Below are 12,997 nucleotides of genomic sequence, written 5' to 3'. Positions count from 1 at the left end.
TGGTAAAATCTCTAGTATTGAAGAAAACACTTGGAGAATTTACAGACTCACAGACCAAAGGAAGATATTTATAACAGCCCCTAGATTGTGGGTTTAAAACTGTCCTACCTACACCACCATAAATACTGCTTGCTAACTAAACAAAGTATTTTGAATTCCACTGGAGGTAGGCAAATTGACTGTGTTTTGAAAGTCTACATAATCACTATTTTCCCACAAGATAATTGAACAGTAAGTGTTATTTAAAGTAGTCTTGGAAGAATTCCCAGTTTCACTGGAGGAAAAGAAAAGTTTATATCTTGGGATTTTGTTTTGTTTTGAGAATCAGCACACATGCCTGTTCATGCAACTCTTTTGTCTGGTTGGGATTAAATTAAATCCATTACTTCAAAGAGGTTTCGCCATACTTCAACAGGTATACTCACCAACATATCCAATTTCCCACCTTGGTAACAGTTTCTCTTGGTGTGTCTCTTCCTGCACGTAAAATTTCATAGAGAAATATAACAGCCTCCCTCATCTTCCTGTCTGATTAATTTAAGAATGCCACAATTTTCTTGGAATAGCCTCTTGGTGATGTCATAGCCTCTTCTTATGAGGGTGAGTTGTCAGGAACTAGGATTTCACCGAGGCCTTAGGGTGTGAATGAGGAGGAGAGTCTGCTGGAAATGTTTCTAATAAAGAAGGTAAGCAAAGGTCAGTGACTTCTCTGTAGTCACCAACATGACCTGTAGCCTACTTATTAATGTGGTTCACAATATTTAAGAAATGAGTCATATATGATGAGGAAACCCTTGTTCTTCAAGAGTTACCAAAGTGGTCTGGTTTTCCACTATTTTCTATTGCCTTGTGTTAAGAGTTTAAGATAGCATAATACTGTCAGAGATGTATTTGCATGTATCTTTCAGGGAATTTCAAGTGCTTCCACATCCTTCTTGTTAAGTGCCACACAACTGCACAGATGCTTACTTTTCTCTTCTTTCTGATTAAATTAGAAGAGCTTCAGTTTTCACAGTGGTGGTCATGATGTTATGACCCCTCCTGCGCTGCAAGGTTATCAAATCCTGAATTCTTAGAAAAGGTGGTAGGAGGTGACAGGGAGAGTGTCCAGGGAGTGCTTAGTTGAGAGAAAAAAACCAAACAGTCTTCTCAGGAAGAAAATGGCTAGTTGTTGCAGCTTTGCTACCAGAGGCTCTGATAAAAAAAAAAAAAAAAAAAAAAAAAAAACAGTTAAATTTTAGATCAGACACACTTCTCTGTTGTTTCTCAGCAAGCCTCTCTTGGGCTGTGGTGAGGATGGTTGGAAATGTGCATAATAGAATCACCTGAATTTGGTATTTGCGTTTGGTATTGTCTGAACGTACCCTGTTCCTACCTGTCATTGAGTTTGTATTTGGTGTTGTCTGAACATGCCTTGTTCCTACCTGCCATTGAGAACAGTGTAGCCTAGGCCCCACAGTATGGATGTACCCTCCCCGGACAGCTGTGCTTGGTGTCCAGTCTGCAGCCCCTTCATATATCACACAGCCACACACCCCTTCACATAAGTGTGGCCTGACTCCCTGTGTCTGGTTTCTAATCCATGCTAGTTCTAGAACCCACCTCATCTGCTAAGATCATTTTCCCAATCTGGGCCCTCTGCCAGGACTTCCTGCAGCTAAGAGGAAGGACACTAGCCTAAGGGTTAAGAACCTGGGCTTCCGCACTTGGTTTTCACTAGCCGTGGGAACATGAGCAAGTCACTCATCAATCTGTGTCTCAGTGATTCCATCTGTAAAATGAAGTGTAAAATGGGGATAAGATCATCCCCGGTGGCCAGACACAGTGGCTCACACCTGTAATCCCAGTGTTTTAGGAGGCCAAGGAGGGTGGATCACTTGAAGTCAGGAGTTCCAGACCAGCCTGGCCAACATGATGAAATGCCATCTCTATTAAAAAAGTGCAAAAGATAGCTGGGCATAGTGGTACATGTCTATAATCCCAGCTATTCAGGAGGCTGAGGCAGGAGAATTACTTGAACCCAGGAAGTGGAGGTTACAGTGGGCCAAGATCATGCCACTGCACTCCAGCCTGAGTGACAAAAGACGAGACCATCTCAAAAATAATAATAATAATTTCTGGCTTCTTCTGCAGATGAAATTAGATAATCTTTGGAAAGGCTTACACATAGTACCAGATGTTGTAAAATTTACTATAATTAATAGGAATTAATTAATGAATGCCAAGGGCCAGAGCCACACTTCCTATGATAGTTCCTTGCTATAAGGTGCTATTTTGTTCTCTACATTTACTCCATAGTAAGCTTTTGTTTGAGAAAAAAAATGCCAGTTTGGTGCGTAGTAGATACGCAGAGGCTGAGAAAGGAACAGATGACACAATAACACAATGGTAACAGAATGTATAATGCTTCCCTCTCAACTTGGTTGGTTTGTTTTTTTTACATTTACTTGGACCAAACAAGCAAAAATACATGCTCCCCAGAAGAACAGAAGTAAGGATTTTCTTTGGGAGGTGGAGGCGGGCGAATCACCTGACGTTAGGAGGTTGAGACCAGCCTGGCAAACATGGCAAAATCCCCTACTAAAAATACAAAAATTAGCCAGGTGTGGTGGTGCGGGCCTGTAGTCTTAGCTACTTGGGAGGCTGAGGAGAGTCGCTTAAACCTGGGAGGTGGAGGTTGCAGTGAACCAAGATGGTGCCACTGCACTCTAGCCTAGGCAACAGAGTGAGACTCCATCTCAAAAAAAAAAAAAAAAAAAAAAAAAAGTAAGGATTTTCTGCTTAACTTTTCCTTAACCAGGAAACTCTTTTTTAAATGATAGCATAGAATCATCCATTCATTTGCTTGTTCATTTGTTGTTGTTTTTTTTAACTCATTTGTTCAACAAGTGGTTATTCATTGCTACAGGCACAGAATTCCTAGCCCTCGTGTACCTTTCCTCTGTAGTGAGGGATTTAGTCAGTAGGAAGGCAGCTATGGGGCAATATGATTTTTTTTAATGGGATGTGGAAAGGTCAGAGGCTATGTAGGTACTTAGGGTTACCTAGAGTTAAAAGAGCCGGGGGACTTCCTAGAGGAAGTGGTGTCAAACAGGAGATCTAACTAATGAGTAGACATTGCCAGGCAAGAAACAGCATGTATGAAGGTTTAGAAGCAACAGAGACTCTAATTTGAAGGAGAAGCTAAATTTGATATGACTGAAATGTGATTTCAGGAAGACGCATAGAAAAAGCCAGGGTTAGAGAAGAAAGAGTCAGATTCTTTCCTTCTTACACTTTAAGATATGTCCAGCATGCAAAAATCAGAGTTAATGCTGTGTAATACTACTATGAAATGAAGACCTGTACAGATGGAGAAAATCAAGGCTCTGGAAGACAATTTTCTTGGTACCGACTCTATAAGATTCCTAATTTCTTCTGAGCTATCGTGAATTTGAAAGACATCAGATATGCTCAAACACGCATTCCAATTCTGCACTGGTTCCCTCCCTTCATTAAAGTGGCTATTGGGACTTACTAACATCCAACATTCAGATTTCTATCTTTTTCAAAAGCCTTAACCTATCTGCCTGGTATTATTATAAACCTAACTATGGTAATATTTTAAAAGGTAAATTATGGTAAATTATTAGCTCATAAGAAGAAAAAATCTTTCAACTCTAACGTTAAAGCTGACTGAATTAAAGTGTGCTAGAGTGTTCTATATTAGTTTGAGAATAATTTTATAAGATGAATGAGGAGAGAACTTATTACTGAACTATTAACTTTCAAAATAATCTGCATTTTCCTTTTTCCCTGATTGTTCATGCTATTCTGTCTGCTAATACTTCAGGTTAAAACCTTCATCCTTTGGTGTCCATTTTTGTAACCTTGGACCATTTTAATGTTTTTTCTACTGGTAAACTAGATCATATATTCCAGGTCATTTGGATTTTTATTTTACTTGTCACATATATCTAGTTTTACTAGATTTAGAAGACAGCAGTCTGCTTTAATCCTTTTGTATCTACCGTACCTCAACATGGGGCATATATTGTTTAAATGATCATTATAAAATATATATACAGAAGGCTCATGAAAGAATTTTAGTTTCTTTGATATTTTAACCCTTCCCAATATTGACATGAAAAAAAATGGAAGCAAATATGCTTCCATATTAATTGAATGCTGCTGAGTAACCTGCTGCAGTTTCTAAAGATCAAACTGATACCTGGGCTCTTTCTGTGCAATCTTCTGTGGTTCTAAGTGTCAGGTGAGTGCTTCTCCAAGAAAACCCATATTCTCTAGGTGAAGTTCTGAAGGAAATGAAACTAACCGAAGCAAGGACGTAAACACCAATCTCATCCTGTATTCTAGATATATGCACTTTGTTACACATAAAGATAGCTTGTAACGTATTTGTTCTGTATTTTGGCTAAGTATCCTCTTATAAAGACAGTTAGCATAAAGCCACTAAGATAAGATATCTGCTCTCTAAATGAGTCAACATATGAAAATGCTTAGGGCATAGAAAGCACTCAGCAAAGGCTAGTTGTTGTTCTTGGTTTAAATTTGGTTTCATTCTTTAGAGCTGTGCTGAACAATACGTAGCCACGAGCCACATGTGACTACTGAGCACTTGAAATGCTACTTTTCCATATTGAGATGTGCTCTAAGTGTAAAATCTACACTGAAGTTCAAAGACTTAGGAAAAATGAATGTCAAATATCTCATTACTAATTTTGATATTGCATGCTAGTTTTGATTGCATGCTAGTTTGGATATATTGAGTTAAATAAAATATATTTTTAAAATTAATTTCACCTGTTGCTTTTTATGTTCTTAATGTAGCTGGCTACTAGAAAATTTGAAATTATATATGTGGCTAATATTCGTAGCTTGCATTACATTTCTATTGGACAGCATTGCTTTAGAGAGACTTTCTAGGGTGTGTGGCAATGCAGCAGTGTTACAGACATTGATCAAAGCTCTTTATCAGCTAAGCAGAAAGGCAGCAGGTCAAATCATAGCTGAACAAATAAAAACTGTTCACATTGAAATTTAAATGTGTTTTTCACTGTTTGTGATCAGGTTTATCTTTAAGAAACTATACTTAACACTTTGTGTCTAATAAAAAAAATGTGTTTCTAGGTTACTGGTTGGTTCACCCTGGAGTGGCTTTCCTGAGAACCGAATGGGAGATGTGTATAAATGTCCTGTTGACCTATCCACTGCCACATGTGAAAAACTAAATTTGCAAAGTAAGTTTAAATTTACTTGCAAGGCATGTGATTTGTCTTAGACTCAACTGAAAAATAACATCAAAACAATCATTGTTCTGTCTTAAAGAAATACAGACAGCTTTTTTTGCCCTTATGTCTTTAGTAATATGGGGCACAATCATATCCAAATTTCCAAAACAGTTTGGAGACTTGACTTAACAAGATGCGTGGAAAATGTGCTATCTCCTGGACCATTTACCTACAGACCATGGACTGGTTTCCATCAACATTTAGAATAATTTTGATGATTACTTGCAGAATCAAGGCTATCCTTGAATCCGAGGCTATCCATATTTCTTTTTCTCTCCTCTTTGCAAAATAAACCATTAAGTTTGGAAACATCAGTACAAGGGCTGAGTTTGGAGGCACCAAAAACACTCTGTGTTTCTTGTTATGTCTAAATGATGGCATTCTAATAAAACAAATCCACAATTTGGAATTATTTGCTGTTTTAATTATCCACATCTCAGATGCCTCCTATTAATGCCAAAAATTTACTAAAGGTTCAAGGGTAGACAGCTAAATGAGTGACATTTCCATGTAATATGCTGATACAAGTAAAAAGTCACTCAATTTGATCATCATTACATCAGCAGCAGCAGCAGCCTAAAAAAACAGCCCTGAGGAATCACGGAGTTCTTCTGAAGAATTGAGGCATGAATTAGAAAAGAGTGTTGTGAAAATCAAGGGAAAGAAGAGTTTCAAAAATAGTGATTAAGACTTGGAAACAAGGGCAGTGGTGTTTCTTGCATGTCTCTGTAGACCTAATATCTAGAATAATTTATGGCACATAATAGGGCTCAATAAACATATTTTCAGCGAAGTAGAAGGAATATCAGTAGTGTCAAATGCTACAGAAGTTGAAGGGGATGAGGACTGAGTAAATGTCTTCAGCTTATTTAAGCAGGTTGTGGGTGATCTAGATCAGTGATCTCCAAATTTTTTGAACACTCAGTATATATATATATATATATTTCTAATAACACAAATATATACATTTGGAGTGAGTGTTCAAAGCTTTATTATATAGTCCAAAAATTTTAGTATATCACCCCTAACATTTCATATCACCCTTAACTTCTGAACACTCATTCTTAATGTATATATTTTTATTATTTTTAAAGCTATATACATGTACTGGCCTATCTTCTCAATAATACCTTCACATAAAAATAAATTTTAAAGAATAACAACATGCCCATAGAAGTTCTATTATTTTCTGTCTTCACTCTAACAGATCATATTTTGTGTAACTTACTCACCTAGAGGATAAATCCACCAGTGTTATGGGGAGAAAATAGATAACAAAGAATTTAGGAGTGTGTCAGTAGTGAATGTACAAGGAGTGAAAGTTGACCTCCATTTCCAGAAGTTCAGCAGTGAAGGGGGAGCTGGGAAAAACAATTCTATGGGATAGCAGTGTGAGAAGATTTTTCTAGTAAACAAGAGATGATACTTTTTGTAGGGAACATGGAGGCAGCAGTAAAAAGGGATGATTAGTCCAGGATAGAGTTAACTGATTAAAATTAATGTCATTTGTACCTGAGAAATAGAGTCTTAAAAAGAGTTCTTCCTTCTCTAAGACACAAAGGAAGGAGAGAAAAATTAGGAGTTCTAAGAATGATCTTTACACAATGATTAGAGAAACTGAGATTACCCTGGAAGTCTGATTCATCTTCTCTGCAGTAGTCGTTATTCACTGAGTGATGGGATCTGAGTTGAGGTTGGAGGCTTGGAAAGAAGGGGTGAACTTGACCGGGCATGGTGTCTCACGCCTGTAATCCTAGCACTTTGGGAGGCCGAGGTGGGTGGATAGCCTGAGCTCAGGAGTTCAAGACCAACCCGGGCAACATGGTGAAACCCCATCTCTACTAAAATACAAAAAATTATCCAGGTGTGGTGGCGTGCGCCTGTATTCCCAGCTACTTGGGAGGCTGAGGCAGGAGAATTGCTAGAACCCGGGAGGTGGAGGTTGCAGTGAGCCAAGATCGCTCCACTGCACTCCAGCCTGGATGACAGAGTGAGACTCTGTCTCAAAAAAAAAAAAAAAAAAAAAGAAGGGTGAACTTTTACAACAGTCACCCTGGGAAATAAGGGAAGGAATCCAATTAAGAATAAGTGACAGAGGCAATGATAGCTTGGCAGAGATGAGAAACATGACTGAATGATGGTATTACTAAAGAGAATTGCAATGTTCAATAACTCAAGAACGGATACAGTGGTTGATGCCCTAGGTCAGTGGAAGACAGGAGGTGGAGAGATTTATTTAGTATATTATATGACTTGTCTAATTTCCTTTTAACATTCACCCACTATTGCTTTGAGCCAGATTCTATCATAGGGCATTCTTTGATAACACTTCAAGGATATTTTTACTGACCCAGAAAAAAAAAAAGGCATTAGATAGAGCTACCGTGACTTTCAAAAGAGAGGCAAAAATGATGTCCTCAAATGTGTTTTGTTTTGCTAGAATATCGTAAAAAAAAATCATAATTAAACATCTATAAGTCATACCCTCTCCAGAGCCCACTCCTTACTGTCTTATGCTCTGCAGCCTCACACATTAATGTGAGTTACCAGATCACTGAAAGCATCGCGTTCCCCCACACTTCATTATATAACTCAAGTACCTATATTGATGACACTAAATTCAATGCTACATGCAAACATGGGTGTGCCTGTTTTCTTTTAATATCTTTAAGTAAACGAGGAATTTTTAATCACTTTTAAAAATTGTTTTCCCTTTGAAAGCTTCAACAAGCATTCCAAATGTTACTGAGATGAAAACCAACATGAGCCTCGGCTTGACCCTCACCAGGAACATGGGAACTGGAGGGTTTCTCGTGAGTGTTCACTTTACAAATCATTATTCCTCTCAAGAAAGTACGTAGACAGTAGTATCTTCTCACCATCCCTCCCAATCTGAGGATTTAGATGTTTAGAACTTGCTTTTTGATAAATTATGCTATTTATTTGGCTATCCAATGTTGAATATTCAAAATAATGTTGATGTGTAGACTTTTTAGGATATTCAGCAAAACCACTGCTACTGAATGTTTTGAAGAAAAGGGAACAAAAAGAACCCTGATTCTTTGCCCTTGGAAAGTGTGCTGAGTATTTGTTGGTAACAGCAGAATCCCAAATCTCATTTCTACTTCCTGTAGGATCATTCAAGATAGTTTCAAAGCTAAAAAGTATTTTTGGTTTTTAATCATTTCCTGTAATTGTTGAGTAATCTGGTGTTATCTGAGGCATGGAGCAGTCTCTCATGTCAGTGCTCACTTTCATTTAGTTACAAAAAGAGTAAAAAGACATCACTAATCAGTGAAATAGAATGCCTTATTTAACAAGTGCTTTTGGAACAATTAATTGATTAATATTTACATATCCAAATACACTGTCAAGTGAATTGAAAGTTAATATAAAAAAACTAGAAAAAAATGGAAATTTTCTGAAGGATGGAAAAATTTCTGAGTTTAGAGCTAATAGAAAAAATACTATAGGAAATTGTTGAAAGGATTTGACTATATAAAAAAAGGGAAAAACATCACACACCAAAAAAAAAGTTTGAAGACAAAAACACAATCTTATTTGAAATTTCCATTGACTCATATAGGTATGTGTATGTATGTATAACCCTGTTAAAATTGTCTTAGAGAGGTCGGGCGCGGTGGCTCATGGCTGTAATCCCAGCACTGTGGGAGGCTGAGGCAGGTGGATCACATGTGGTCAGGATTTCGAGACCAGCCTGGCCAACATGGTGAAACCCCGTCTCTCCTAAAAATGCAAAAATCAGCCAGGAGTGGTGGCACACACCTGTAATCCCAGCTACTCAGGAGGCTGAGGCAGGAGAATCACTGGAACCCAGGAGGCAAAAGTTGCATGCACTGAGCCGAGATCGTGCCACTGCACTCCAGCCTAAGCGACAGAGTGAGACTCTGTCTCAAAAAAAAAAAAAAAGAAAAAAAAGTCTTAGACAGCGTAATTCAACTTTACATTAGTTTTATCTGAACCATTGGCACGCTTCCTTAAAAGTCCTATGTTTTATAACTGTATTATTCTAAAAATGTAATCAATTTTCAACAATGTCATTCTATTTTTACTAATGGATATTATTATTCTGATGACTGTGCTGCCAGTAAGTGAATTAGATATTGCTTGTGATATGTGTTAACATCAGTGCATAAATGAATATTGCAATGGATCTTTATGGTTTATGATATTCCAAGGTCTTTACAATAAGGTTGCTTTAATCTTTTTGTTTTTTGATTTTAAGGTTGCAAAAATTTTAAAAAAGAACATACTGATATTTAGAGATTACAGAATGTGCCTCAAAATTTTTAATCTATAACTCCAGATAAAGTAAAAAATGAAAGGTAAAAAGCAAGAGAATTTGAGAGATTAATTAGCAGTCCGGGTAGCAAGCAGAGAGGCAGAAAGAGAGAGAGGAGGAGAAAAAAAAAGAAAAAACCCAAAGTTTCCTTTACATACTTAGAAGGTCAAAATCATAAGATACTCTTAAGAATTATGTGGAAAAGACTGACAATCATCACATTTTTTTGAAACTTCTTAAGTTCTGGGCTTAAAGTAGGAATGTAGTTCTGGCACTTACAATTGGCATATTTTAATTTCAACTTCTTAATGCTGTTTTCCATTGCTTTTAAAACAAAAAAAAATTTTTGAATACTTCATGAGTTCTTTTTCAAAGTGATTTTTAAAAAAGCTTAGGAATGGGGATATAGAAACCAATAATTGGTATCTGTTATTTGGTAAACTAACCAAAGACATTAATAATGACTTTCTTCTAATTAATTGGCAAAATAAATCAGTTTTATAGGGAGAAAACTATGCCTTGTTCATTGCACATGAAATATGGCCAAAGCTGCTTCCCCTTTGACAGTTAAACTGGGTCAAATAAGTTTTCTTTTATTTTTCCAATTACTTCTTGCAAGCCCATACTCTTCTGTTCAGTTTTATAACTGATTCACAACTTTACATAACGTTAAATTCTGTAGGCATTTTTTAGGATCTTAATTAGATTTCTCTTTTGCACTTGTCTCCTTTTTCATCTATCAATTTTAAAGTTATTTAATCTAATGTTTCCTGTGTCATTTAATCATGATTTAATCAGGAGTTTTTGGCATTCAAGGACTCCTGAAAAGGAGAGAATTGGGATTGCATTAATGGAGATATTAAGGATTGGAGCAGGTATAATGTGAGCAAGAAGACAAGTGCCATTCAGCGTTAGTGACTGCAGTTAATTGGGAAGTGGGCAAAGTTAAAAACTGGTAGTCAGTGAACCTCATTTGTGTTTGCTTAGCATATGGAGTAATTTTGAACTGAATTTTCACACAACATTTGCCCTCTCGACTCTCTTTTATAAATTAGGGAATCTGGCAACACAACCTATTTCATACCAGTGGGCAGGCAGAAAACATAGTGGTCTGTACATAGGCATGGGTTCTTCATTCACCATGATGTCTATACCTGACCCCAAGCCCTCTTCAAGCGTTACTGCCATTAGGTTTATGGTTTCTGCTGAGCAGTATGAATGGAAGGAACTGCAGAAAACTAATGTTCAGCAAGAACAATGATAATGATGCTAGCTAACAATATTATATGGCATTTGCTATTTACCTGGCATTGTTCTTAGTGTTTTATATCTATAGACCCATTTCATCTTTACAACAATCTTAAAAGATAGAATGTGTGGTTATCCTCATTTTACAGATGAATCACCTGAGGCCCAGGTAAATGAGAGACAAAAAGTGAACCTGCATGCATTCTCCTCCTTGGTGTTCTCTGGAAGGAAAGCATCTGTTTTATCTAGCTTGTTGGGAGACCTCATAGGCTCCTCCCTTCACTGACACCTGCTCCCAACAGTCTCAGCACTCCTCCTCCCGCAAGGCTTGCCACTGGGCACAGAGCACCTGCCACCTTCTCCATCACTTCTGCTTTCCCCAAAGGCATTACTGACTCATTGGTTTTGAGTTGACAATTATTAGTATCTTAGAAAAGAGTAGAGATGATTTATGAGCTCCATAATGGAGAGGTGGAAGGTTTGCATTTTTCATGTGTTTCCATTGATTGTTTTCTCATTTCTTTGAAGACATGTGGTCCTTTGTGGGCACAGCAATGTGGGAATCAGTATTACACAACGGGTGTGTGTTCTGACATCAGTCCTGATTTTCAGCTCTCAGCCAGCTTCTCACCTGCAACTCAGCGTAAGTTATTAATGTGCAGATGGTCTGAGCAATGCCTTACAGTTAAAGGAGGGGGAAAAGATTATCAACTAGTGGCACCCAAACCCTCCTTAAGTCTCATTTTTATATGGCTGTGAAATATGACTTACCTGTGGAAATCTGCTTCTTTCCTCTTATCCTGTGTAGCCTGCCCTTCCCTCATAGATGTTGTGGTTGTGTGTGATGAATCAAATAGTATTTATCCTTGGGATGCAGTAAAGAATTTTTTGGAAAAATTTGTACAAGGCCTGGATATAGGCCCCACAAAGACACAGGTATGGCTAGCAGAAATGCATAACTAACTTATGGCTTTCTTTCTGAAAAAAATATTGTTAGCTATGAAGTTTTAATTTTTGTATTTGCCAAATCCCCATTTTAAATGCATTTGATGGTAGTTTTTAAAGTTAATTGAAACTTTTACTGCATTGGGTTATTCTACCTATGGCTTTGCCCAATGCTGGTCTTTTGACCTTAGAGTTCTATTTCTGACACAAGCATTAAAGGTATGGGATATAACTTTTTTTTTTTTTTTAAGACCAAGTCTTGCTCTTGTCACCTAGGCTGGAGTGCAATGGCGCGATTTAGGCTCACTGCAACCTCTGCCTCCTGGGTTCAAGCGATTCTTTTGCCTCAGCCTCCCGAGTGGCTGGGATTACAGGCTCCTGCCACCACACCCAGCTAATTTTTGTATTTTTAGTAGAAACAGGATTTCACCATGTTGGCCAGGCTGGCCTTGAACTCCTGACCTCAGGTGATCCACCTGCCTCAGCCTCCCAAAGTGCTGGGATTACAGGCATGAGCCACCATGCCCGGCCAGGATATAACATTTTAATCTTCCTTTAGTTTCCTGTCTTTCCCTTCTAACCCATGAGTTACATTTTAAAACTCAATATGTATTTTTATGTCCATTTGGACCAATAATTAATTTCTTTTGTTTATTCCTTGCTGGTAAAACAATTATTGAATTCTGAAATTTGTATAAATAAGTCACTAAGCATAGTTCTACCATTTATGATAATATTTTATAGTTATTTATCATATTCCAGTTTAGCTTGCCCTTTTGCCTACAGAAAAGGTCCTTTCAATAATTTTATATAGTTCTTTATATTTTAAGAAGTCTTTAATTTGCTTTTACATCTTCTTGAGGTAGGCACCTAAAGCTCAATAGTATTATTTTAAAGTTCAGTTTCTGGTTTTGGATTTTTTTTTTTCCTTTCTGATTGAATCTGCCATTTCCTGAGCCATTCTGGTTGTAGCAGTATACTGAACCAGTGTCAACCCGGACCAGTTCACTGTTACCAGTGTATGCTCATGGATTGCATCTTATACTCTAATGTCCAACATCTAATACAAATTGTTGACATATTTTTCCCTAAATGCTTTCCAGCTATCTTTATTGAAATTTGCTTCTCTGCTTTCCTGTTCACTATTATAACATGTTGTTATATGTTTCTCCCATTGAAATTGCTTTTCATTACCAAGAGTATCTCAATA

The 12,997-nt window shown here is 37.3% G+C and overlaps 1 protein-coding gene across 4 annotated transcripts in view; it reads left to right on the top strand.

Annotated features, from left to right (window-relative positions):
- ITGA2 (integrin subunit alpha 2) overlaps positions 1-12,997 on the top strand; it is a 126,005-nt gene that overhangs the window by 47,665 nt on the left and 65,343 nt on the right. For all 4 annotated transcript variants that reach the window (XM_016953318.4, XM_526928.8, XM_009449170.5 and 1 more), the window contains 4 exons: positions 5,131-5,240; positions 8,013-8,104; positions 11,371-11,485; positions 11,651-11,778. In XM_016953318.4, coding sequence (XP_016808807.1) covers positions 5,131-5,240; positions 8,013-8,104; positions 11,371-11,485; positions 11,651-11,778 — 445 coding nt within the window. The remainder of the gene's footprint in view (positions 1-5,130; positions 5,241-8,012; positions 8,105-11,370; positions 11,486-11,650; positions 11,779-12,997) is intronic.

The sequence above is a fragment of the Pan troglodytes genome, chromosome 4 (genome assembly GCF_028858775.2).
Source record: "Pan troglodytes isolate AG18354 chromosome 4, NHGRI_mPanTro3-v2.0_pri, whole genome shotgun sequence".
In the NCBI taxonomy this organism is placed as follows: domain Eukaryota; kingdom Metazoa; phylum Chordata; class Mammalia; order Primates; family Hominidae; genus Pan; species Pan troglodytes.
This window is presented reverse-complemented; position numbering and strand designations above follow the sequence as displayed.